This window comes from Phyllopteryx taeniolatus, chromosome 5, assembly GCF_024500385.1.
Source record: "Phyllopteryx taeniolatus isolate TA_2022b chromosome 5, UOR_Ptae_1.2, whole genome shotgun sequence".
Lineage (NCBI taxonomy): Eukaryota > Metazoa > Chordata > Actinopteri > Syngnathiformes > Syngnathidae > Phyllopteryx > Phyllopteryx taeniolatus.
Genome location: NC_084506.1, coordinates 6580842 through 6608341, shown reverse-complemented (window position 1 = coordinate 6608341; position 27500 = coordinate 6580842). Strand labels below are relative to the sequence as shown.

Genomic DNA, 27500 nt, shown 5'->3' with positions numbered 1-27500 from the left:
TCAGAACTGTGAGGCTGACGCTCTAACCAGTTGACCACCGTGCCGCCAGTTCTTAAGCAGTCTTATGATTTTTTTGTTTTAAGTCTTTAGCAGTCTTATGATCTTAACCAGTTTTACAGTATTTAGTGATTCAACCAAACACTAAATTTAAAACTAAGTTGTCTGTTGTTTGTGCCAAGACAAATTGTTTAGGATGTCTTAGGATTTGGTTTTAAAGGAACCTGTGTTTTTAATATCACCTATTAGCTCTTGAGGTTCCAAGCGTGCTTGTTTTCATGAAAGAACTACGATTATAACGACGTGTTAAAAGCCAACCAATTTATTCCTGACAGAGGAGTCTATACATACTTCAGTGCTCTGATTCTGATTCTGATTCTGATCTTCACTTCACTTCATCTTCACTGCAACAAAGCACCACTGTTCAAGCACAAACCAAGCCACTAGCGCCACCACATCACTTCCCAGCCATCACAACCAAACGGCAAAACCACATCCCATCAGTTTCAAGACTCACCTACAGGCCTTTTCATGTTCATTCCTCGTGGTATTCTGGCTTTGTCCCACATTCCAAGAACATTTATGTTTATGAATGGTTGTATCATGACTGAATTGCAGATGAATTTTTGTAAATGTTGATTATTGCGGCGCAAGGAGCAGCTCAGTCTGAAGATATGTGAGGTAAAAACCTCCAGATGTTTCTCACATGGAAGTTGAAGTCTACGGAGAGTCGCCAAGCTAATGATGGCACCGCCGAGATGCTTGTTCCCCCCGCTGGGCCCATCACCATGGCGACAGCTGGCTGCAGCTAGCTCGCCAGGAAAGACCGCTGTGGCCTCCTCCAGAGCCTTCAGCACAGCTAGGTGACGGCCGGCAGATGGATGTAGCGCCCCATGGTGACAATGCTAATAGCTGCCACAGCTACCATTATATGATCAACTATACTTATATGCACTATATATAGATATACTCATAAAGCAATTTAGAATTTGTCTATCAAACACAGTTTTGAGGGATATACACGATTATCTGCATAACTTTCGCAATTATTTGAATTTATATCGCACCCAGCGACTACACTTATAATTTACCCTTGAACTACCACGGCAGCCGCATACATGCAAAAACATGTATCAAAAGGCCTTGACCAGGAAGACCTGCTTCTGCTCCTTCTTGCGTTGAGATCCACCTTTGGACAGTTCTTTCTGTAGTGATTTCACCAAACGCTATGCTGTTGGATTTTATCTACACTATCAAGTTGGCATAGTTTATTAAATTTGCTTTAAATGTTTTGTTGAAAATTAACGCTGATGCAGATGTTGTCCGACAAACAAGCGATGTGACTAGTCGATTGGCGCTATGGTGAAGGCCATGCCAGGGAGTCCCATGACCAAGGTGACAACTCTAAATTAGCTCAAGCATTGACCAATGATGTCATGCCAAATGCATGACTTCAGCGCTACATGTTAGCTTGTATGCTCATTCTTTTATGTTTAAATCTGTGCTTTGAAAAGTGATGTCATAGAGAAGGGACAACGGTTGTCACTGTGCCGTCTTTGAGGTGAGAGCAAGCTAGAGCGGGTCATCACGTCAAGTTTGGATCGGCCAACAGCAAAAAGTCCAAAATGAATCAGACTGGTAGGTTGAGCAGGATTGATAATTGAGTAAGCGTCATCTATTTATGGACAAATTGCATTAGCATGATTGATGGTTTAAGTAGATGATTAAAAACATTAAATGCATGTGCACAATGTCAACAGATACAAAATAAACAGTCCAAAAAGTCATTGATCAGAATAATTTATACAGTCAAAATACGATAAAACCAAGGTGCACATCAAAATGTAATTTTATGCGTCTTGTTCCACCCGACTAGTCAACCTTTTGAGACACAGTCAGTTACATTCCACCCGGGCAAGAATGCATAACAATTGGTCCTGTCCAAGAAGCACACCTGTGTCCGTGAACTGGACATTCGCCTGGATACGAAAAAAACAAACAAACGGAGCAACAAGATTCAGAATGACAAAATGATCCGATCCGATCATTAGCTACTCAGATAGCGTTCCCACCGTACTTGCATTCGCTTCTTGTGGATATGGATCAAACGTTGCAGTACGTATGGAAACAGTAGGGTGGAGGGGAGTGTTGAAATTGGACCTGAATCATTTCCAGAAATGGTAGACACCATAAACAAAAAAATCACCACACAGCATGTCTTGACGAACGATATCACAAACCATCACTACATTAGATATGTAGCTAGCCTTCCGACCATTATTTGCATTTGCTTTTTTTGCGGACAAGGCCCAGACGTTGCTGTACCACTGAAATCTGTGTGTGTTGGGGGGACCGGGGACTGTTGCAATTGGACGTGAAGCATTTCCAGAAATTGAAAAAAAACCCCACAGACCATATCTTGACATGTTTAACGATTTCAGAGACACCCTCCGACATTGTGCACATTCACTTATTGTTGTGTTTAGCAGGAAGTAAGGTTTTAAACGTCCTTAAATGGAGAAATATTCCCAAAAGGAGTCAATATTTAACACGTCTGCACTTTGTCCGTGCAGATGACTTAAAGATGTATAAAGGGGTGACTCTGGGCGGGGTCCACACCGTGGAGGACGTACTTGGCGAGGGCACCTTCGGCGTGGTGGTCAAGTGCCGCAACACAGAGACCAACACCATGGTGGCCATCAAGGTCTTCAAGAACCAACAAAATTCTGTGAACGACGCCAAGGACGAAATTTGCATCCTAAAGCAGTTGTGGAGTCTGGATCCTGACAAGTGCAACATTGTCCGGTGGGAAGGCTTCTTCTTCCACAAAGAGAACATCTGCCTCAATTTTGAACTCCTGGACCAGAACCTGCGGGAGTTCATGCAGCATCACAGCGCACTTTCCATCCAGCAGCTTCGGCCCGTGGTGCATCAATTGGCCACAGCGCTGTCCCACATGAGCAACATGGGGCTCGTCCATGCCGACATCAAACCCGAGAACATCATGGTGGTGGATCGCCGCCAGAAGCCACTCAAAGTCAAGCTGGCCGACTTTGGCCTGGCCAAAACTGTGTCGGACATCGTGCCGGGAGATTGCGTGCAGACGTTGTGGTACCGGGCGCCCGAAGTCATTCTGGGGATTCCCTTCAACGAGACGGTGGACGTGTGGTCGTTGGGATTAGTCGCCGTGGAGCTCGCCACGGGCCAGCCGCTGTATCCCGGGAGGACAGAGTACGACATTTTGAACTTTGTCACCAACACTCAGGGACAGCCGGCGGATTATGTGCTGGACTGCGGAAAGGAAGTGGATCAATACTTCCACAAGGAGTGCAACGGGGTCCACAGGTGGAAGCTCAAGTCACCCGAACAGTTCGCCAAGGAGACTGGATGCCAACCCAAAGGCGGGAGATCACTCATACTCAACTCTCTGGATGAGTTGAAGATGGTCATGGTGGAAATAGTTGGACAACAACCCACCGAGCAGCTCTTTGTCTGCTTAGTGAAGAAGATGCTGAACCTGGATCCCAATCTGAGGGTCAACTCCCAGAAGGTTCTGCTGCACCCTTTTTTCCATAGCTGCCCCTCTTGCAGCGGCCAGTCCATGAGCTCCATTGACAAAGTGTCCAATGAGGAGGCGCAGTGCCAAGTCGATGAACGGTCGTCGTCATCCCAGATAGACTCCCTTATTCCAGAAACTCCCTCGACCCAAAACGATGCTGTCCCGTTGGAGGACTCGAGGGACAATCTAGTTGAGCCTAAAACAGATGCCAGGGAAGGTAGCTGCCTGGGAAGGTTATCCAGAAAGATTGTAGCGGCCTTACGGAAGATCAATACAGTTTTTCCAAAGATCAAATTATATAGCAACGCCCCCATTTCGTAACCATAGTTTGTTGCTCCAGGGTACTTATCAGAACTAAAATAATGAAAACATGGCTTTTAGGCTGTGGGAAGGGTTATGATGCCTGTGAGACATTGTGGTACAGGATGTCTGAAGTTGATCTAGAATCCCCTTCAATGAGACCGTGGATGTCCGGTCATCAGGATTGGAAAAGAAGACCGAATTTGACAACAACAACCCGATTTCACAATTGTTTACCTCTACCGAGAAAGATCCTTGCAAAAAACTACGTACAGGATGGCAGTGGCTCAGTGGCTTTGGGAACTGATATTCCTGGAAACGTTGTGGTACTTCTGAAGTCATTGTTTTCGGATTAAACTCTCCAGCAATACCCCAATTTAGGATTTTTATTTTTTTACCTCTAGCACAATCACAGCTCTTCTGTGATTGATAAAAAAGATTACTTCCATAGCAGCAGTGACTTAAGTGTCTTTGGAAACAGATATCATGGCTGATTTTGTAAAGGTGTCTGAAGTTATCTTGGGGAGTTACAGTAGATGTGATCGCAGGGACACCCCAATTTCCTAACAATGTTTGATTTTATTGAATTTTTTAAATCTCAGAGTATATATTGGAACGTAAAAACAACGTGGCTCAGTGGCCTTGGGAATGGATATCGTGCCTGGAGATATTTCTGTATTGATTTTGGGATTCACTTCAACGAGACTGTGGATATGTGGCCACTGGTACCACTGGTACTGGAAAAGAAGACTAAACTCTACACCAGTGCTCCCATTTCCCTAATTTTTACCTCCACTGAGCATGATCCCTGCTTTAGTATGATTGCCTTTTTGTTTTTTTTTACATCTTTATTTTTGTAAAATTCTTATTTTATTATTTATTATTTATTATTTATTATTTAGTATTTATTATTTATTATTTATTATTTATTATTTATTATTTATTTCTTCTTCTCAATAAATTGTACAACATTTTATTTATTCCTAAAAGATTACGACTTTTTCTCAAAAACAAAATGTTATTCTTGAAAGATTACGACTCGGAGAAGGCTTTCGACTGTCCCTTGAATTCTTGTGGAGGACTGGACCCAATGACACGGGCCCTTCAGTCCTTGGACAACTTGTCAGAGTTTCTTCCACATTGGCGGCAGTAAGTCGGATTAATTTCCGTTAAGGCTTGGACTCCGCCAGGGCTGTCGTTTATCACCGCTTCTGTTCCTAACCTATATGGACAGAATTTGTAGATTTGCAGCCAAGGCATTGAAGGGGTCCGGTTTGGTGGCCTCAGTATTGCGTCCCTGCTTTTTGCACAAGATGTTGTCCTGTTGGCTTTCTCAAGCCGCAATCTTCAACCCTTGCTGGAGGAGTTCACAGCCAAGTGTGAAGTGGTTAGCATGAGAATCAGCATCTCTAAATCTGAGGCCATGGTCCTCAGTTGGAAAAGGGTGCAGTGCCCTCTCTGTGATCTTTCCCCAAGTGAAGGAGTTTTATTTTTGGAGTCTTTTTCACAAGTGAGACAAGACTGGACCGGTAGATGAACAGGTGCCGCACCAGCGGATTTTGCATCAGTCTGTCGTGGTGAAAAAAGGCCAAGCTCTCAATTTACCGGTCAACCTATGTTTCTACCCCAGATTCCTTCTTGGACTTGGCTGATGGTCACAAAATGAGTTTTCTCCACAGGATGCTTGGCTCCATCTTGGAGATAGGGTGAGAGGATCGGTCATCTGGTAAGGGCTCAGATTAGAGCCAGAGGATCCTCCTTGGTGAGGTGTTGGCCCCGGGGGAAGATCAAGGACACGCTGATTCTATTAACATAGTAGCAGTAGTGTTATTTTCCTACCAGTGTGGCCCAAATACTTGTTAATAGGTGACGGTAATGTTTTGTTTTCTTCTTCTTAGCATCATGTGTAGGCTGATCTCAGTTAAAACAAGATTTGAAATGACTGCTGTGCCCAAAATGTGTATTGGGGGAATAAGACCTCAGTTCCATCTATCACGCCACCGCTCGCTTTCTGGCTGGCCGGCCGGCCTTCGAGCGTCTCCTCACCGCTGGCGGCAGGCGTGGTGACTTTAGTTTGAACTCTTCTGGCAGCGTCCACACTTGAGCCCACTGAGCTAAACGCAGCTCTACGCCGCCCTGCGCTCCTTCATCAGCTTTTTCAACTTCCAAGCTTGTGTGTGGAAGGTGGGATGAGAGTCTTAAGCATCTCGAACTATTCAATTCAATAAGACGCTTTGACTCAGAGAAATGATAGCTGATAGCTTGTAGGATGTTTACTATATTCGTGCAAACTAGATTCCAACAAATAAGTTTGTCTCGGAATTACCTAGACTACAACAATTTTTCTCAAAAAAAATAAAATGTCAATTGATTGCAACTTTTTTTTTAACAAAGAAATGTCATTCTTGTAAGACTGGGGCAACCATTTTATTGAAGTATGTTATTGGGCGTTAAAAAAAAACCCCCATTTTATTCTTTAAAGATTGCAAATTGTTTTATTTCTTGAGCTATTAAAGTCAATAAAGCACTTTGATTTGGAGCATGATTCCCTGATAGGTCTTTTTGTTGTTGTTCTTTTTTACTGCTCGCCTGCTGACTAGACTGAAACACAGGATCCGCTTTCTTCGAAGACTCAGACTTTATGACGTAAACTATTACGTTGGAAGATTAGGACTTTATTCTTTCGCAAAGTCGTTCTGTCCGAGAAGAATGCCTTTGTCTTCCAGAGCTACTCCTTTCATTTCTTGCGTCGTCTTTGGAGAAACAATCCCAGAATCCCAGTTTTTAGACAGCTTCAGGACATTGACGGTTCTCGTCAATGAGATCCAACTGACGTCTTCTGTTGTCCGATGACTCTGACTTTCGCATCTCCTTTTACGACATGACATCATCCAGTGGTTTTTCTCCCAGAAGAATACCTTCGTCCTACTGCGACAGACACTGAATATCCTTAACAAGTTTCTCAAAGAAGTTGTCATTGCCACGGATTTCATCAGCCAGGCTCTCTGAGAGTGGAAAAATCCCCAACAAAGAGTTGGAATTGTACCATTACACTTTTGGGATCGTTTGTTGGGCTCAAAATAAAAGCTGAAGTCACTTTTGTGCACTAAATGAGGAAGGATTGATGTCCAAACGAGGCATTTCATAGTAAATTGACGTGCAATCATCCCGGTTTCCTGACTCCGGCACCATATGTCTGAATCAGGCACACATTGGTTCCCTTGAATTCAGAAATAAAAGGCATGTTTCATATACAACCCCAATTCCAATGAAGTTGGGACGTTGTGTTAAACATAAATAAAAACAGAATACAAGGATTTGCAAATCATGTTCAACCTATATTTAATTGAATACAAAGAAACTATATTTAATGCTCAAACTGATCAACTTTATTGCTTTAGCAAATAATCATGAACTTCGAATTTTATGGCTGCAACACGTTCCAAAAAAGCTGGGACGGGGTCATGTTTACCACTGGGTTACATCACCTTTTCTTTTAACAACATTCAGTAAACGTTTGGGAACTGAGGACACTAATTGTTGAAGCTTTGTAGGTGGAATTCTTTCCCATTCTTGCTTGATTTACAGCTTCGGCTGTTCAACAGTCCGGGGTCTCCGTTGTCGTATTTTACGCTTCATAATGCGCCACACATTTTTAATGGGAGACGGGTCTGGATTGCAGGCAGGCCAGTCTAGTACCCGCACTCTTTTACTAAGAAGCCACGCTGTTGTAACAAGTGCAGAATGTGGTTTGGCAATGTCTTGCTGAAATACGCAGAGGCGTCCATGAAAAAGACATGGCTTGGATGGCAGCATATGTTTCTCCAAAACCTGTACGTACCTTTCAGCATTAATGGTGCCTTCACAGATGTGTAAGTTACCCATGCCATTGCCACTAACACAGCCCCATACCATCATAGTTGCTGGCTTTTGAACTTTGCGTCCATAACGGTCCGAATGGTTCTTTTCCTCTTTGGCCCGGAGGACACGACATCCACAATTTCCAAAAACAATTTGAAATGCGGACTCGTCGGACCACAGAACACTTTTCCACTTTGCGTCAGTCTATCTTAAATGAGCTCGGGCCCAGAGAAGCCGGCGGCGTTTCTGGGTGTTGTTGATAAATGGCTTTTGCTTTGCATTGTAGAGTTTCAAGTTGCACTTCCGGATGTAGCGCCGAACTGTATTTACTGACATTGGTTTTCTGAAGTTGTCCTGAGCCCACGTGGTGAGATCCTTTACACATTGATGTCGGTTTTTGATCCAGTGCCGCCTGAGCGATTGAAGGTCACGGGCATTCGATGTTGGTTTTGGGCCTTGCTGCTTACATGCGATGATTTCACCAGATTCTCTGAACCTTTTGATGATATTCTGGACCGTAGATGATGAAATCCCTAAATTCCATGCAATTGTACTTTGAGGAACATTGTCCTTAAACTGTTGGACTATTTTCTCACGCACTTGTTCCCAAAGAGGTGAACCTCGCCCCATCTTTGCTTGTGAATGACTGAGCAATTCAGGGAAGCTCCTTTTCTACCCAATCATGGCACCCACCTGTTCCCAATGAGCCTGTTCACCTGTGGGATGTTCCAAACAGGAGTTTGAGGAGCATTCCTCAACTTTCTCAGGCTTTTTTGCCACCTGTCCCATCTTTTTTGGGAACGTGTTGCAGCCATCAAATTCGAAGTTCGTGATTATTTGCTAAAACCAATCAAGTTTGTCAGTTTGAACGTTAAATATCTTGTCTTTGTAGTGTATTCAAATAAATAGAGGTTGAACGTGGTTTGCAAATGATTGTATTCTGTTTTTATTTGTGTTTAACACAACGTCTCAACTTCATTGGAATTGAGGCAGATTCGCATCATGCTTAATGTATACACGCTTAATGTAGCATAACTGATTTCAAACTGGTCTAAATTGCTCGAGGACTCGGCATCATTTTGCACAATTGTCCCAAAAAACAAATCAATAAATTACACCGGAATTACTGGTAACCTTTTATTGCTCAATGACTGTGCTTTTATGTTTTTGTCTTCAGCAGGGAAGGCATTTACCCATAGAAAAACAAGGCTCCTTAAAAAAACTGCTAAATTCCCAATTTTGGTTTTTTTCGTTTTCTGTTATTGATCAAATAATTTGAAAATGAGCCATATGCACTTCTAATGCATCCGCATGAAAGTCGCGGCGGGATTTTGTTTTTCTTCTGTTAAGCCAATGTGAGGAGCGAGAATGAGGAATGATCAATTTTGTCATGTTGACATCAACCACGACGACGCGGGAGCGAACCAGCCAGAAAATCCAAACAGGAGGGAGATTTTCTTTAAGACCCGCATGGAAGATGGGGGGGGGGGGGGGGGGGGGGGGAAGACATCTCGGCTCTCATCCTTCTTTGCGGGGAAGGAAAAAGTTGACGTTAATCCCCGAAATGAAAATTCATCATTCCTCAGCTGCTTCAATAGAAAATTGCCTTTGTTTACCCAAAAACACCACCCTGAAAAAAACACCACCATCCGGGCGTTTCGCTGTCGCCTCGTTCTCGGGAGGACACGCGTCGGTTCGCCGCATAACCGATCGACAGTCGATCGACTCGATGGGCGCTGTCGGTTAACTCTTTCACTGCCGCGGAGTACATTTTTCAACTGGTAGGTGTGGGAGAGGGTCTGGCCCAGCTTGTCTGTGAAATTCGGGTTTGTAAACGTCTGTGACGACCAACAGATCCCTGTGGGTGGCGCCCTTAAATCGCTTGGGATTTGAGATCAGCGCAGCTTTTGAGTAGAAGATAAAGATCAGGCGGTGAAACCTCGGCTTGTCACGCCGATCACGAAGGAGACAAATGCCAACGCCAAAATATTACCAACAAATTGCGATTCCTTCCACATAATGTTTGCCAAACGAAGCGCCGACGGTTGAAAGCAACTTTGGACGTGCGGCGAGACCGCCGCATCGACGCGATGCCACTTTTCAATTAGAAGCAGCAAGCAACACAAACACGACCGGAGCACTCAAAGGCAGCCGTTTCAATGAACGTGTCGCCGTGGCAACGGTAATTTATCGTCGCGTGGCGGTGACGCACCACACGGAATCGCTTCCCTGGTTTATTGCCGTCTTTGATTGCTTTTTGATTTTCTGTATTTATTTCAATGTTTCTGTTTATTATTTATAATTTATAATGTATCTCTTATTGAATTTGCCACGATAACAACGTAGACTTAAACCTTCTTATCGATGATAAAGTAGAAGCGTTTAATCTTTTTTTCTTTTTTATTGACACAAACAAACAAGGAGCGAAATTAAATCTTCGGATTGACGACAAAGTGAGAAAAGAAAGTGAGACGTGCTGATTGGGGCGTTTGAGCGGAGAAGATAAGAAGGTTGAGATGTACTTTTCTTTTCCAAACGGGATTGTTTTGGGTTTTTTTCCCGCCGCTTTGCCGCTCGCAGCCAAACGCGAATCTTCGGCTGAGCCGATTAGCTCGGAACGGTGACCGCTCGGCTTGAGTCCCGACTGGACGCCGCTCGTGTATTTTGCACGGCGGTGATCAGATGTCCTCGAAGTCCTCGGCAAAGTGCCGAAAAGTTCTTGTAGTGCGGCAAGTGCGTGTTATATTTCAACACGAGTCACGATAAACAACGCAAGAAAATTGACTTTAGTTACTACAGCAAATTAATTCAGAAGGATGAAAGCATCATTTTGAAAGAAAAAACGCTATTTATATAGTTTCCTTTCATATATATATATATATATATATATATATATATATATGTATATATATACATATACATACATTTATTTCAATTCTAATTTTAATTTTTTTTTCACTTTTTACCATGTTTTGTAAAAAAAAAAAAATTTCTCTCAATTTTGAATTCCATTTTTTTAAATTCCATTTTGGCAGAAAAGAATTCAGTATTTAAATTATTTTAAAAAAATGTTTAATTTCATTTTGGTTTTAGTGCTGCGGTAAAGTATTAGCACCCTTCTCAAATTCTTATATTTTTCTGCATAATTTCCTTACTTGGTTTAAAATTAAAGCAAGCAAATATAAATATCAGACCAATATAACCCAAGTGAACTTAGAATGCTGTTTTTAAATGGTGATTTCATTTATGAAAAAAATTGTGATTAGTCACAATTAATTTGTGATTTGTGAACAAGGGGGGGGGGGGGGGATTACTTTTCCACACAGGGCCAGGTAAATTTGAATTGTTTTTTGTTTTTTTCCTTAACAAATGAACTCACCATTTACAAACAGCATTTTAAGTTCACTAGTTGTCTGATATTTACGTTTTTGATGATCTTAAACATTAAAGTGCGGATAACTATGCCAAAGATATAAGAATTTGAGAAGAGAGAGAGGGATGATTTTGTATTTTTGTTTTCATCCACACTATTTTTATTTTTCTGTATTTTGTTTTCAATACTGTATTTTGTTTTTAATTCATTTGATTATATTGTTTTATTTTATTTTTATTTCATGTAAACATTTTATGTCTAATTGTCATTCTTCATGTGTATTATTTTAATAGATGTTTTATTTGTTTTTATATTGCATTACCTGTGATTAGTTTTTAATTTGGTTTGACATAATTACATTATTTGTCATTTCTTTTGTATTTTCATTTTATTTGAACGCATTTCATTTCATGTTTGTATGTTCTGTGTCTTTTCATGGATGTTTTTATGTGCCAAAATTGAACAAATATGATAATTAATACACTGTAATGATAACGTAATAATACAAATAATGATAGTGTCTATTAATTCACTGAATGGCAAAATGATTTCATTTCTGTATTTTTATGAGAACATTTTTATTCATTGATTTTGGCCCCAAAAAAACGTTTGACTGCAGCGATGTGTTCAGGGACCACCGGGAAAGTTGATCCTTTCTCCTGTGTGTGCGGTCCGTCCGTCCGTCCGTCCGTCCGTCCGTCCGTGCCTCTCTCTCAGGTGGCGTGTGCATCGCCCAGTCCTTGAAGATCCCCCGCGAGCCCAAAGCGGGCGAGTTCGACAGGACGGTCCTGCGTCTGCTGGAGACGCCCAACGCCCGCGCCGTGGTCACCTTCGCGAGCGAGGACGACATCCGGTACGCAAAGCGGCCCCGGCCGGTCCCGTTTCGCGGCTCCGTCCGCCCGTGCGACATTTTCAGCCCCAGCTTTTCTTTTGACCTTGAACGCCCCAAATCCACCTGATGGACCTCAAAGACGTTCATTAGGCCACCGGAACAAACAAATATGTTGAAGGCATCGTGGTTAACTTTTTACGTTTTACACTTGGAGAACATTATTAAGTTTGATTAATTAAAATGAAATTTACTCTAAGTGTCAGCTGAGTATTTGACTGTGACTCTTAACAGTGGTTAACGTTTCTTTTTGTTGTTGTTTTTTTACACTTGTAGCACATTGAGGTTATAGTCATCCTTTCTTTTGGATACATTTTTAATAGTTTTTTTTTCTATTTTTTTGCTTTATTTCATTGTATGTATACATTTTCATCTCATTGATTTTTTTGTCTTAGTTTTGTATTTTATTTTACTTTATTTAATGTTTGAATGCATGTATGAATGTAATTAATGTATCCCTTTATTTTACAGTGTAACTTGTTATTTATGTTTATTTCTTTAAAAAAGGTTTTCCAAAATATTTTATTTATTTTCACATTTTAAAATAATTATGTATACTATTATTAATTACATTTTTATTGTATTTATGTATGTTTTTCCTTTTTTATGTATTTTTAAAATATATATTTTTTATTTTACTTAATTGTATTCATGGTATTGAATGCAATTTTATGCCTTAAATTTATTGCAAATGTGTGGTCTGGTTAACTATATTAAATATTTTAACATTTGTTTCAATTTTTATTTCATTTTTTTTGTTCATGTGTATTTCATGTTTTCAGATTTGAATTCAACTAATGCCTTTATTTCATTAGCTTATTTTGTGTTTTGTTGTATGTATTCAAAAGCAATATTCATAGTATGTCTTGAATAAAATAAAAAGTGTTAAGAAAGCAAAATGCCAACGAATGGGAAGTCCCATGACTTTGTAGCCATCTGATTGGTGCCCTCTCTCTCTCTCTCTCTCTCTCTCTCGTCTCTTCTGTTAACCAGCCGCATCCTGGACGCGGTCAGTCGCAACAACCTGACGGGTCACTTCCTGTGGGTGGGCTCCGACAGCTGGGGCTCCAAAATCTCGCCGGTGCTCCATCAGGAGCTCGTGGCCGAGGGAGCCGTCACCGTCCTGCCCAAGAGGGCGTCCGTCGACGGTGAGAACGAAAAACAAAGAAACAACATTCCGACAAACCCCCAAAAAGAAACGGTCCTCCTGGTGGTGACTGACTTGTTTTGGTGTTTGTCGCTTAGCGTTCGATCGCTACTTCAAGAGCCGCTCGCTGGCCAACAACCGCCGCAACGTTTGGTTCGCTGAATTCTGGGAAGTAAACTTCGGATGCAAGCTGGGCACGCACGGCAAGCAAACAGGAGCGGCCAAAAAGTGCACAGGTGAGAGCACAGATCCATGGGGGACGCCAGTCGACAAAGGGAAGAAGAAAAATTCTTCCAAAAAAAAGAAAAAGACATCTAAAAGTTTCATATACAAAAGAACACAAAATAGAAACAACTCTTGTAAATTAAAAAATTATAAGACAAGTTGCTCAATAAAAAAACAAAACGAAATACAAGTATAAGAAAGAAGTATAAAAACAACAAACACTAATTCTTAATCAAAAATGGTAGCACTTAAGTCGCCAAATGATAAAAGAAAGGAAAAGAAATGAAAACTGAAAACAAAAAGATTTCAAAATTATCAAATTTGAAAAAAGTTTCATGGGGGTACCGATGATATTTCTGGCAGTCCTGATTGTCCATTGCAGTCGGAGTTTGTCCTTTTTTGTGGCAGCACCAAACCAGACTGTGATGGATGAACACAGAACCGATTCGATGACCGCTGTGTCGAACTGCCTCAACAGCTCCCGTGGCAGGCCGAGCTTCCTCAAAAGCCGCAGGAAGTACATCCTCTGCTGGGCCTTTTTGAGGATGGAGTTGATGTTGATCACCCCCTTCAGGTCCTGAGAGACTGTAATTCCCAGGAACTTCAAGGTTTGACACAGGGCAGTCGGACAGCGTGAGGGGCAGCTGTGGCGAAGGATGCCTGCTGAAGTCCACGATCATCTCTACAGTCTTGAGCGTGTTCAGCTCCAGGTTGTGTCGCCCGCACCGCAGCTCCAGCCGCTCCGCTTCCTCTCAATACGCAGACTCGTCACAGTCTTTGACGAGGCCGATGACTGCGGTGTCGTCTACAAACTTCAAGAGTTTGAGAGCCGTGTGCGTTGAGGTGCGGTCCTTCGTGTAGAGAGAGAAGAGCAGCGGAGAGAGGACGCATCCGTGGGGCGCCCCGGTGCTGGTGGTGCGAGTGGATGAGGTGGTGTCCCCCAGTCTCACCTGCTGTGTCCTGCCCGTCACAAAGCTGTAAATCCACCGGCAGATGGCAGGCGAGACGCTGACTTGGAGAAGCTTGGAGGAGAGGAGTTCGGTGAAGATGGTGTTGAACGCTGAGCTGAAGTCCACGAACAGGATCCGCGCATAGGTCCCCGCACCGTCGAGGTGTTCTTGGATGAAGTGCAGTCCCGTGTTGACTGCGTCATCCACAGACCTGTTTGCACGTCTTTGTCCACGCCTTGTTTTTCCTTGAAAGTCCAGCTCATTCAATTTAAATTGGGGAGACAGATGAGCGATGTGGTTTGCCTGTAAATTTGGATGCTTTGCCATGAAACGCACAACACCCCCTGGAGATTTAAAGATATTAGCAAAATCCGCCGTGTGTGTTTATCATGACAAGACGCACACAAATCCAATAGAACTTATGCTATGAAACGCGCTGGTTGGCAGGCCCTCTAGTTTGAAGTAGCCCATTTCTGGGAACGAAAATCTTTGCATCCGGCACCAGTGTATCTGATTGACACAAAATCCGGCAAACAATTTTGGCCATTTCTAGGGTTCATTCCTTAACAATCTCTTTGTAGAAAATTCACCCAATCACCAGCAAATTTGAATCGGGTCTACTAGACAGATTTCAGTGTTGGCCTGGCATCCAAAATTGATGGTCACCATTGACCGCCAAACCGTACTCTTTCTCGCTTGGTCCGGCAGGCCTGGAGAAGGTGGGCCGCGACTCCACGTACGAGCAGGAGGGCAAAGTCCAGTTCGTGATGGATGCCGTGTACGCCATGGCACACGCCCTGGACCGCGTTCACCGCCAGCTGTGTGCCGGGCAACCGGGTCTGTGCCCGCGCATGGCCAACGTCGACGGCAAGGACCTGCTTCCGCACATTCGCGCCGTAAACTTCAACGGTAACAGACTATTCGACCATTTTTTAAATAATATGTATAGTCTTGTAATATATCATGGTTCATTCACGGAGGAGTATTTGTTGTGTAATATAACAGCCAGCACTTGCCAGAAATCCCTGCAACTCCTGTCATAACAAGCTCATTGCAATTTTTGTCCATGTTTTTTTAATAGATTTATTATATTTTTCACCCAAGGCCAATACAGTAGACTGTTGTCCCATGAAGGACACAGCCAGACTCAAACAGAAGATCCTGCAGTAACTTTCATGGACAAGAAAGCCGCTTAGAATATTTCAATTAAAATGAAAAATATTTTCAATATTTGTCATTTTAATTGAATATTTTTCACTCGTCAATCCAATACAGCAGATTGTTGTACCAAGGATACATACATACATACATATATATATATATGTATTTACATATATATATATATATATGTATTTTTGACCGTAGCCCAATACAGGAGATTGTTGTACCATGTAGGACACAGAGGGTACTTTCCAGAAATCTCTGCAGCTCCTGTCATGAACAAGATTTTGGCAAATTATATATCTATTATATACACACACATATATATATATAATATTATGGATTTTTTTTTTAAATTGTCCACACTATGCCAAAAATTGTACACACTATGCCAATACAGGAGCTTGTTGTCCCATGTCGGACTTGGGCGGTACTTGCCACAAATCTCTTTAAAAAATATGTTTTGGTATATTGGGCGGCCCGACTGGTTAGCACATCCGCCTCACAGTTGTGAAGTTGCGGGTTAGAATCCGGCCTCGCCTTTGTGGCGTTTGCATGTTCCCCCTGTGCCGGCGTGGCTTTTTTCCGGGTACTCCGGTTTCCTCCCACATCCCCAAAACATGCAAGGTAGGTTGATTGAAGAGTCTAAATTGCCCGCAGGTGTGAATGTAAAATGTGAATGGTTGTTTGTTTCAACGTGTCCTAAGACTGGCTGGCGACCAGTTCAGGGTGTACCCCGCCTCTCGCCTGTAGTCAGCTGGGATAGGCGCCAACATACCCGCGACCCGCCTGAGTATAAGCGCTATGGAAAATGGATGGATGGATGTTTTGGTATTTGGTATCCTGTGTAGGAGTCCGCCGGTGCTGACAAGAAATCAAGAATTAGTGGAATAACTGCTGTGCATGGCGGCGCATTTGAGGCTTCCCCAGTGTCGCCGCGTCGCCCAGCGAACATCGAAGCGTTGATGCAAACGAGAGCGAGAGCGGAGCTTCCTTTTCTGCGTCACTTCACCTGAGGCGCCAGTTACCCATCACGTTTGCGCACAAACGAAACCAACAGAGGGGCGGCGGACGCGAATGGCTAATTGCTAATTCATCCGTGCTGCTTGCCCATGTGTTTCTTTCGAGAGAGGCGCGCAAGGGTGTGCTCCAGTTGACTGCTAATGTTAGCGCATTGCCCGCGGCGACATGATCGTGTTGGACAGCCAACGCTTACCGGGAGGCACTAAAAATGCACGCTAGCCCGTTTATTTGTTTTCGTTTTTTTCCCTGTTGACCAGGGATGGGAAGTCCAGGCGTAAACACGTCAAGTGTGGCAAAGTGCTAACGAAGCGTGGTAAGCGGGGTCAGCGGGGTCATTTCCTCACACTTCCTGGAAGTTTTTGGGTCACATTTTGCCTGGCCTCGATGTTGAGATTGGTAAGAACAATGTTGTGAAGAGTTGGTCCATGTAAGACAGAACCGCTACTTGCCAAATCTTCCTGGAGCTCCTTTCATGAAAAAAAAGAGGAATTTATTTTTAACATTTTTCACCCGAAATATTCATATTTGGATTATTATTAGGAATGTGGATTTTGACAATGATAATATAATTACATGGCTCAACTAGATAGCTAATATCATCATCATAAGGTATCGGCACGCTCACGTGTCGGGACATCGAGTCCATATGAGGTGGCGAAAACAGCGTGATGCTGATGTGATCATAAAGTATCAACGTGGTTATGCATCAGAGTCAGGTCCTTGTGAGCTGCTTAAAACACAAAGCGATGATAAAGTAGCAACGTGGTTATGCGTCGCAGTCGAGTACTAATGACACCCGTGTCGCTGCCTTGAAGTTGAACGGAATTTAGCGGCAAACATGGAAACAAAATGGAGCTCGGAGCCATAGGTTCATTCGAGGGTCATTTGTCCAGGATTCCCGTGCAGACAAACGCCCCCTGCTGGCCAAAACCTTGATTGTCATTTCAACGAGTGAAGCAACCTTTTTGCTGTCCTCAATAATCTGGCAACAAAGAATGCCATCTGAAGTTTCGCAATCAATAAAGCCTTTTAGTTTGACACTTTAATGTTTAGACATAAGCCAAGTGAACTTATAATGCTGTTTTTAAATGGTGATTTGATTTATTAAGGGAAAAAAAGGTCATGCAAACTGCATTTGAATCAGATTCAAGTCCGGACTTTGACGAGGCCACGCCAAAACCTTCATTTGTTTTTTTTTTTAAGCCATTTAGAAGTTGACTTGCTGGTGTGTTTTGGATTGTTATCCTGCTGCAGACCTCAAGTGCGCTTAAGCTTGAGGTCACAAACTGATGGCTGAATATTCTCCTTCAGGATTTCCTATCAAAGAGCAGAATTCATGGTTCCATCAATCACAGTAAGTTGTCCAGGTCCTGATGGAGCACCACCACGTTTGGCAATTGCTATGATGTTCTTTTTCTGAAGTGCTGTGCTACATTTACGCCAGATGGAACGAGGCACACACCTTCAAAAAGCTCAACTTTCATCTCTGCCATTGATGCCATTTTTGCCCAGTCTCCTCCTCCTTGTTGTGTCATGAACTCTGACCTTAACTGAGGCAAGGGAGGCCTGCAGTTCTTTAGAAGTTGTCCTGAGTTCCTTTGTGGGCTCATTGCTGTTCTCTTGGGGTAATCTTTGTCGGCCCGCCACTCCTGGAAACGTTCACCACTGTTCCATGTTTTCTCCATGTGAGGATAATGGCTCTCCCTATGGTTCGCTGGAATCCTAAAGCTTTAGAAATGGCTTTGTAACCCTTTCCAGACCGATAGATGTCAACGACGTTATTTCTCGACTGCTCTGGAATTTCTTTGCATCGTGTCATTTTATTGCAGCTTCAACTCTTCTGGGAAGGCTTTCCGCAAGGTTTAGGAGTGGTTTTGTGAGGGGTTCTGACCATCCCCAAACTGATCTGGCAACATTTTAGATGCCATGCAGTTATCCCAAATGTTGCAGTAAAAGGAACACTGAATGAGATTTGGGACAATCGAACAGTTTCCGCATAAAAGCTTTCTGTTCCAACATGACCAAGACAAGACTAATTAACTCAGAATCAGAATCAGAATCAGAATGGGAACTGTTTGTCATTACAGTGGTTTACAAACCTAAATTTCACAGACAAGCTGAGCGAGACCCTCTTCCATGACAACCTGTTGAAAAACCTAATTGGGGAATATAATCGTCGGTGGCAGTAAACAGTGAATGTGAGCTTGTCATAGAAATGCCAAAAATAGATTTGGGTTTTCTTTTGTCATCTGTTCTAAGTCACTTCCTGTCCCGACAGGAAGCGCCGGAACGCCGGTGACGTTCAACGAGAACGGCGACGCCCCCGGCCGCTACGATATCTTCCAGTACCAGATCAGCGAGCGCTCCGGCCCCGAGTACAAGGTCATCGGGCAATGGACCAATCAGCTGCACCTCAACGTAAGCTCCGCCTTTTTCTTCATCATCATCCAAATAAATCTGTACGTGAACTAAGGGCCATTCAAACCCAAAGTTTAAGCGAACCGTCAAGCAGCCTGCGTGTTGAGCGCCTCTGGGCTTGATCCCAAACTTTGGACATTCTGTCTTTTCCCACAACGTCCCACGATCTAGCAAAACCGCTGCGATATAAAAGCAAATATGATCGATGGTAAAATCGGTGATTTCGTGACACGGCGAAAGGTGAATGAGAAATCCTAACGTCGCTGAATTCGTTGTCTAATTTGGTGATAAATTTGGGTCTCCCCTGGCAGATGTCGGCGCTGAAGTTTGCTTCCGCCGGCGGCGGTGCCGCGCCTCCCGCTTCGTCGTGCAGCGTGCCGTGCGGGCCGGGCGAGCGTAAGAAAGCGGTGAAGGGCGTGCCCTGCTGTTGGCAGTGCGAGCGCTGCGAGGGCTACCACTTCCTGGCCGGCCAGTTCTCCTGCCAGCCGTGCCCGTACGAGCAGCGACCCGACCGGAACCGCAGCGGCTGCCGACCCATCCCGGTTATACGGCTGGAGTGGCACTCGCCCTGGGCGCTGGTGCCCGTCCTCATCGCCGTGCTGGGCATCTCCGCCACCGCTTTCGTGGTGGGCACCTTCGTGCGCTACAACAACACGCCCATCGTGCGGGCGTCCGGGCGGGAGATGAGCTACGTGCTTCTGACGGGCATCTTCCTGTGCTACGTCGCCACCTTCCCCATGATGGCGCCGCCCGATGTCGCCGTGTGTTCCCTCCGCCGCATTTTCCTGGGTCTCGGCATGTCCTTCAGCTACGCAGCTCTGCTTACCAAAACCAACCGCATCCACCGCATCTTCGCCCGCGGCAAGACGGCGGTGGCGGCGCCCCGCTTCATCTCGCCCGCCTCTCAGCTGACGATCACGTCCTCCCTGGTGGCCGTGCAACTGGCGGGCGTGTCGGCGTGGTTCGCCGTCGAGCCGCCTCACGCCCTGGTGGACTACGGCGAGCAGCGTACGCCGGACCCCCGGCACGCGCGGGGGGTGCTGAAGTGCGACATCTCCGACCTGGCGCTCATCTGCTCGCTGGGCTACAGCATCCTCCTGATGGTCACGTGCACCGTCTACGCCATCAAGACGCGAGGCGTGCCGGAGACGTTCAACGAGGCCAAGCCCATCGGGTTCACCATGTACACCACCTGCATCATCTGGCTGGCTTTCATACCCATCTTCTTCGGAACGGCGCAGTCGGCGGAGCGGGTGAGTTTTGCAAAATGTTGAACCCGGCACGGTGAACCGCCTCACAGTTCTGATGTCGCGGGTTCAATCTTCCATCTCTTCATCAAGTGGGCTATCTTGGTCTCCGTGTTTTCAGTGATTTATTTGTCAAAATGAAAGCAGAAGTCCTGGTCCCGTTACGTGGCCCCTCACATCCCACCTCCTCCATTCCCAGATGTACATCCAGACGGCCACGCTGACCGTGTCGCTCAGCCTGAGCGCCTCCGTGTCGTTGGGGATGCTCTACGTGCCCAAGGTCTACGTCATCATCTTGCACCCGGAGCGGAACGTCCCCAAGCGCAAACGCAGCTTCAAGGCCGTCGTCACCGCCGCCGCCGTGACCGCCAAACTGTCCCAGTTGGCGGCCGAGCGACCCAACGGTGAAGTGAAGACCGAGCTCTGTGAGGGTGTGGTGGCCGCAGGTCAGTGGGGGGATTTGCATCCAGTCCATTCATCATTTTTGCAATATTGCCGATTGTCCGTCACATTGAAGCACTTTTTTTTTTCGAGGCCATATGCACCCATATTACTGTACAGTAAAAGATTGTTGTTTTGTTTTTTTGTATGCGCTAAAGCGTCCAGTGCAGTACAAAGTTATTGTAAATAAATTTCACATTTTATCCAAACTTACCACACCAAAAAGAATTAGGATAATAATCATACAAAATATACAGTGCAAGACAATTATTCTTTTCTTAAGAGTCAACATATACCGGATCAAAAACCGCCACCACAAAACCGAGATACGCACCGAACCGAAGCGGCAATTTTGTGAATTGTTCCACCCTCAATCAATACGCTTCTCAAACGTGGCTTCGCGCTGTTTTCTCTCCGCAGTTCTACCGACAAAAACCACCTATGTCAGCTACGCCAACAACAACATCTGAAACAAACCCAAACAGGACTTTGTGGACCGTCTTCAGAGTCCGGTCCAGTCCAGGAACTCTGCAAGTAACTGACTAGACTGAACTTAAAGTTTACAGAGGGGGACGAACACGAAAAACTTCAGAGGGCCAGAAGTGGAACCTGCCCAAGAAGATCAAAACGAGAGCGCTAAATCGTTGGGGACCAAACGTATTTGCTGTTCTGCTCATTGTAAGTGGAAAAAAAATGGTGTCGTTATTACATTTTGGAAGCTTGTCCCACTTTTCGTTCGTCTGTTGACCATGTTGAGAGTCTGTCACTGTTTTTGAACGTGCACAAATGGAAATGAAGCGAAGCGTGCTCGGCTTTCAACAAATGATTTCTTTTTCTGATTAAAAGGAAAAACAGATTACACTCCGCCTCCGATGATGCTTCAACTGCAGCGATAGCAAACCAGGCTTATTGTCTTTGGAAAACAACCGTGTCGCCGTCCGTCCAACCACTCGGCCGTCAATCCAATGTGTCAGTAGGAGCCGCTGATCCATTGAAAGTATACAATGATCCCGCTTCGGATCCTTTCCTTCCAGCGATCCATCAATTCAGTGGTCAATCCTTCCAGTTGTCAATTTACCCGGTAGCCTGTTTATTCAGTGATTCTTGCATCCAGCGATCCAGCTAGTAACTGCTCAATCCATGCATCCATAGCTCACCCTAATGAGAGCCATTTATCTCGCGGTCCAGCTCGCGGTGCCTGTGAGCATTCTCATTCATCCAGGTCATTTCATTCCCAGGGCATCGACTCCATCGCAACTGGACTCTTCTGGTTGTCGTAGAACGAGCCTATCGCGCGAACTGCTGAAGTCTGCGCGGATGAGAGTTGAAATGTCTTCTAAGACAGCCTGAGCTGTCCAGTTGCGATCCATTCAATGCCCTGAGAAGGATCTATCCGCGGTGTGCCTTCGTGGCGTGATCAAGTTCAGTTATCAGTCTACCCAAGGCCTCTCCTACGGTGAGCAATACAGTGATGGATCCTCTGGTTTCCAGCGAGCAGTATCTCCACATTTCTAGCACGGCGTCCCTTCATCGTGTGATCCATTTCAACAGTCCATCCATCCAGCGAGAGGCAGGCCCAGTGATCCGCACTCATGTGTTTCAAAATACCCTCAAAGATAAATACTTGATAGCCCGACGACGAGTAGGGCGACTAGCCGATCTCGACCTAAAACGAAGCCGGCAGGAAGTCGGGCGTGCCGTGCGTCTCGTTACAGACGATGGGGAGCGACCGATCGATGCGGTCCGTGGCGGCGGCCCGACGGGCGCGCCGGATCAATGCGGGCTGCCGGCGGGAGCTCGTCATGCATGTAATGGATAGTTCCGCATCTCCAGGCAGAGCTGACGAAGCTTCGCCGCTTCCAGACTTTATTTCCCCGGACTCAACTCCCGAGAAGAGAAACACCTGCAGCAAAATTCCAGATGAGAAAAATGGAAATCGGAGATTGTAAATGAAGCGGCGCACTCGTGATGAAGCTCACATTATTCCGTGGGTGCTAAAAGAGCAGTCAGGTTTTTTAAAAACGCCTGCCAGGCAACGAGACATACTCCGCAAATAATAAAGATGATTCTGATTCTGACTTAAATAGCTGCAATATGATTTATTATTATTTTTTTTTTTACTCCACAGCATGTGTGTGTGGCCTGCCTTGGGGGAGGTCTCAGCTTGTGTGTGACTGTTCTTAATTGGGCCTCAGGCGGTCCGCGGGCTTCAGACACGGCGGGTGGGCTCACAGTTCGCTGCAAGAAGAAAGGGGCACCTCCCACGCACAGTCTATTTTTAGAACACACACACGCACGCACACACACGCTCACACCTGTACACAAGCGACAACGCACAGCAGTGGTGTGCCCCCCCCCCCCCCCCCCCCAACCACTGTAAAGAGATCCTATGTGCCTATAGGTTGACCCAAAAAATCCTGAAAATGTTTGACTGTTCTTAATTTAAATAAACATGTAAAATAAATAAATACACAAATAGATAGAGAGAGAGCGAGAGTAAAAAAAACTTCTTGGGGAAATGACTATTCTTGGGGGGGGGAAGCTGTGTGTGTGTGTGTGTGTGTGCGCGTGAAGGGGGGTTCCAAAAAAAAGGGAGCGAGAAAAGGAGACTTAAAGAAATATGATAAAAAATTATTTGGAAAAAGAAAAAGAGATTAAAAATGAATACAACTTAATGACTTTATCCTAAAAAAAAAAAAAAAACTAAAGATTTTAGACTGTTTCTAAATAAAAATCTTTAAAAAAAAATAAGAAATAAAAAAAACGGGAGAGACGTTTTCAAAAAACAAAAAAAAAGAGAAAAGGGAACAATTTTCTTTGGAAAAATTTTACTTCATGACTTATTTTGTCCTTGGGGAAAAAAGTCCAGAAAATGTAGTTTGTAATTTTAATTTAAATAAATAAATACATCAATAGAGAAAGAGAAAGAGAGACTAGACTATTCTGGGTGGGGGGGGAAAGTGTGTGTGTGTGTGTGTGTGTGTGTGAAGGGGGGTTCTAAAAAAAGGGAGCGAGAAATGAGACTTAAAGAAATATGATAAATTATTTGGAAAAATACAAAAAAAGAGATTAAAAATGAATACAACTTAATAATTTTATCCTAAAACAAGCTTTTTTTTAAAATAATAATAAAAAGAGGTAGAGACTTTTGAAAAAAAATGTGAACTTCATGACTTATTTTGTCCTTGGAAAAAAAATCCTGAACATTTTTGACTTTGTTCTTAATGAAAACAAAATCTAAAATAAATAAATACATAAATAGATAAACAGAGCGAGAGAGAGAGAGACTAAAAAAGAAATGGAATGACTATTCTTGGAAATAAAATGTGTGCGTGCGTGCGTGCGTGCGAAATGTGCAGATGGTGACACCGTCTGTTCTCAAGAAAGTTTCCAAATGTTCCATCAGCTCGGAACCCAACGAGGATGATCAAGATGAGGAAGATGAGGAGGACGTCTGTGAGCAGCTGGTTGTTCTTCTCACATTCCTGTTTTTCTCTATTTGCACATTCTTCTTCCTCTTCTCTCAGCACATTGAATCTCGTCTCGTCTCCAACTTTTTTTTCCGGGACCAAATACAAGAAGGAAGTCAAATTGGAGTGCCAGCAAATGGTGGAGTTGAAGATGGTTATTCATATGAAATGAAGAGACAAGTTGCACTCTGGCCCGAGTGTGAACGTTGTTGCCTCGTGGAAGTGGAACCCAAAGGCGAGGGTGGCACCAGGGGTTTTGCTTCTACAAGACCACAGAGAACTTGAATATTTTGGGGAGCCGTCGTTCGATGTCTGCATTATACTGCCCCCAGGTGGCCAAAGCGCGCACACCAGAAGGCGAAGCCCAATGTCCATTGAATCAAAGAAAAGACAAAAAAAAAAAGCTGTTTAATTTCTTTACATTAACTTGATCATTAGTGTAATTACAGCATATTATAGTGTAGTGCTATTTTTCCTATTAAAAAAAAAAAAGAGATCACAAGAAGTTTTGTTCTTTGGGGGGAGTTTGGAACAGATTAACGGCATTTTCATTCATTTCGCTGGGAAAAGATGACCTGGAAAAAAAAGGTGTAAAAGGTGTAACATTAATAGGTTGTGTTCTTTTTCGTAAACAAAGTAAATGAAAGACTCCAAATGAAAAATGTCCGCTTGTATAATTCATGTGATAAATGACAAATCAACGCATTCCCTACGATGCTGCCGTGACTTGAAGCACGACAGCGCAACGGCTCCACAGCTTCCGCCGGCATCTGACGTGGTAATTATAATGAATTATGTGTTCTTATTTTTGCCACTGTTTTTATGATGGCCGTCTGCTCGGCAGCTGCTGATTTTTGCAGCGGCGTCGCTTAACTACCAAACACGCCTTAATGTCAATCTGGCTCATTATTTGTTTACCTTTTAGTTTCCCTCCTTTTAAAAGTGTCATATGTACTGAATGTGCAACTGAAACAGAATGCGCTACATAAATGCAAAAATACAAATCAAAGACAATTGAACGTAACTTCATTGAGAAACAATAAAACAATGAGTCAAAATATTAAAATAAAGAAAAATACAAAAAGACACCAGATCCTGTGTTCCCTTAACATGGAAACTGGGGGCAGCAAAAGCAGCGGCCATAAAATTGAACCTTGTGGAGCCCCAAAAGAAAACGGAACAGAGCGAGACTCAGAACTACCTCGGTTTACACACACGGTTTGCCAGATCGGATCTAAAACAAAACCAAAGTGCGACCACTTATGCACACAAGGTTGTGTAACTGCGCAAAAATCAGAATTGGGCATCATGCCCTCCATTGTGAACGTAGCCTTAGTCCTCAGACATTTAGAGTCATTGTTTACAAAAATGAGGCATTCTTAGTGGTGCCACCAAAAAAATGGTCTTTGATGTTTAGAAGAACCATGAACGTTACTCTCATTGAAGACTGTTTTGTCAAGGAGGTTTAGTTTTATTACACAGTGGTCAATTATAGTTTTTTACACTTGTGCGACAGAGATATTAATTTAGATTTAAAATTCAACAAAAAGAGGTACAAGTTAGGTGCATCAAATTGTCTTTGATGTTAAGATGCACTTGGTCGCCGCCGCCGCTGAATCATTCCGAGGACTTGGATTCCATCATGATCAATTATTAATCATGTTGGAATTGGAGACGGGCTCCTGGCTTTTTTGGGGGAATGTGGACTACAAAACAAACCAAAAAAGAAAGCAGCAGACAGAATTTCCGAGTGTTCCTTGAGGCCATGACAGCGCGCCCGCCCACTCACACTTGAGTCGCAGCCCACCTCTGCGCTCCAGTTATCTACGCACCACTTGTCGTATCGAGGCCTCGCTCGGGTCAGCCCGGGGGCTTCATGCTCATCACCAAGCTCAGGCACGCGGCTCGGCGTCAAGGAAGCACCAAAGTAGGAAGCTTTAAAGAAAACAGAGAGTATGTACATATAGTGTATATTTAAAATGGATGATGCCATCCTGAGACATATATATACATATATATAGGCGGCACGGTGGGGGACTGGTTAGAACGTCTGCCTCACAGTTCTGAGGACCTGGGTTCAATCCCCGGCCCCGCCTGTGTGGCTTTTCTCCGGGCACTCCGGTTTCCTCCCATATCCCAAAAACATGCATGGTAGGTCGATTGAAGACTCTAAATTGCCCGTAGAGAATGAGAATGTGTGCGCGAATGGTCGTTTGTTTGTATGTGCTCTGCGATTGGCTGGCAACCAGTTGAGGGTGTACCCCGCCTCCTGCCCGATGATAGCTGGGATAGGCTGCAGCACTCCCGCGTTTGTTCTCTGCATTTAACCCATCACAGTGAAAACATACACATGTTAGTGGAACACATTGGAGCAGGGGGCAGCTGAAGCGCCCGGGGAGCATTTCGGAGTATCAGTGTCTTGCTCAAGGACATCACAGGCGTGAGTCCGGGGGATGTTGGCGGATGGTCCAGTCGGGGTCTTGAACCTATGTCCCCCACAGTGGCAGGTGATAACCACTGGACCACGGCTGCAGTTGTAACAGTTTAAAACTCTTCTGGGAAGATTTTCCACAAGGTGTAGGAGTGTGGGAATTTAAGACCATTTTTCCTGAACCTTCATTTGTGAGGCGACACACTGATTTTGGGCGAGAAGGCCTGGCTCTCAGTCTCCGCTCTAATTCATCCAAAAGAGTTCTAAAGGGTTGAGGTTAGGATTGTGCAGGCCAATCGAGTTCATGCACATCAAACTCTCTCATCCGTGTCTTTACAAACCTTGATTTGTGCACTGATGCACAGTCATGTTGGAAGAGGAAGGGGCCATCGCCAAACTGTTCCCACAAAGTTATTCAATATTCGCCCCTGAGCTTCAGTGAAAGCAACTCTGAATGTTTCAGCAAACCAAGAGATTTTGGACAGTCAAACAGTTTAGGGATGACCCCTTCCTGTTCCAACATGTCTGTGCACCAGTGCACAAAGCAAGGTCCATAAAGACATGGCCTTGACTGGCCTGCACAGAGTCATGGCCTCAACCCTGAATACGCTGATCTAGCTGTTCAGTAATTGCTGTGATTTTCTGGATATGTCATGATCTCATGACATCGACTTCCTGACCCATCCATCCATCCGTCCATCCATTTTCCTAGCCGCTTCTCCTCACAAGGGTCGTGGGAGTGCTGGAGCCTATCCCAGCCATCATCGGGCAGGAGGCGGGGTACACCCTGAACTGGTCGCCAGCCAATCGCAGGGCACATAGAAACAAACAATCATTCACACTCACATTCACACCTACGGGCAATTTAGAGTCTTCAATTAACCTAGCATGCATGTTTTTGGGATGTGGGAGGAGTGCCCGGAGAAAACCCACGCAGGCACGGGGAGAATATGCTAACTCCACAGAGGCGGCGGCGGGGCTTGAACCCCGGTCCTCAGAACTGTGAGG

At 44.4% G+C, this 27500-nt stretch overlaps 1 protein-coding gene across 2 annotated transcripts in view; it reads left to right on the top strand.

The window, feature by feature from the left end:
• Window positions 1-21452, top strand: part of LOC133478179 (metabotropic glutamate receptor 8-like) — a 33211-nt gene extending 11759 nt beyond the window's left edge. The window contains exons 4-11 of one of the 2 annotated variants that reach the window (XM_061773919.1): window positions 11808-11943; window positions 12973-13127; window positions 13225-13362; window positions 15010-15210; window positions 18764-18903; window positions 19215-20156; window positions 20350-20596; window positions 21012-21452. In XM_061773919.1, coding sequence (XP_061629903.1) covers window positions 11808-11943; window positions 12973-13127; window positions 13225-13362; window positions 15010-15210; window positions 18764-18903; window positions 19215-20156; window positions 20350-20596; window positions 21012-21061 — 2009 coding nt within the window. In that variant the 3' untranslated portion in view covers window positions 21062-21452. The remainder of the gene's footprint in view (window positions 1-11807; window positions 11944-12972; window positions 13128-13224; window positions 13363-15009; window positions 15211-18763; window positions 18904-19214; window positions 20157-20349; window positions 20597-21011) is intronic. The other variant, XM_061773920.1, reaches the window with a different exon arrangement.
• Window positions 21453-27500: the final 6048 nt, after the last annotated feature.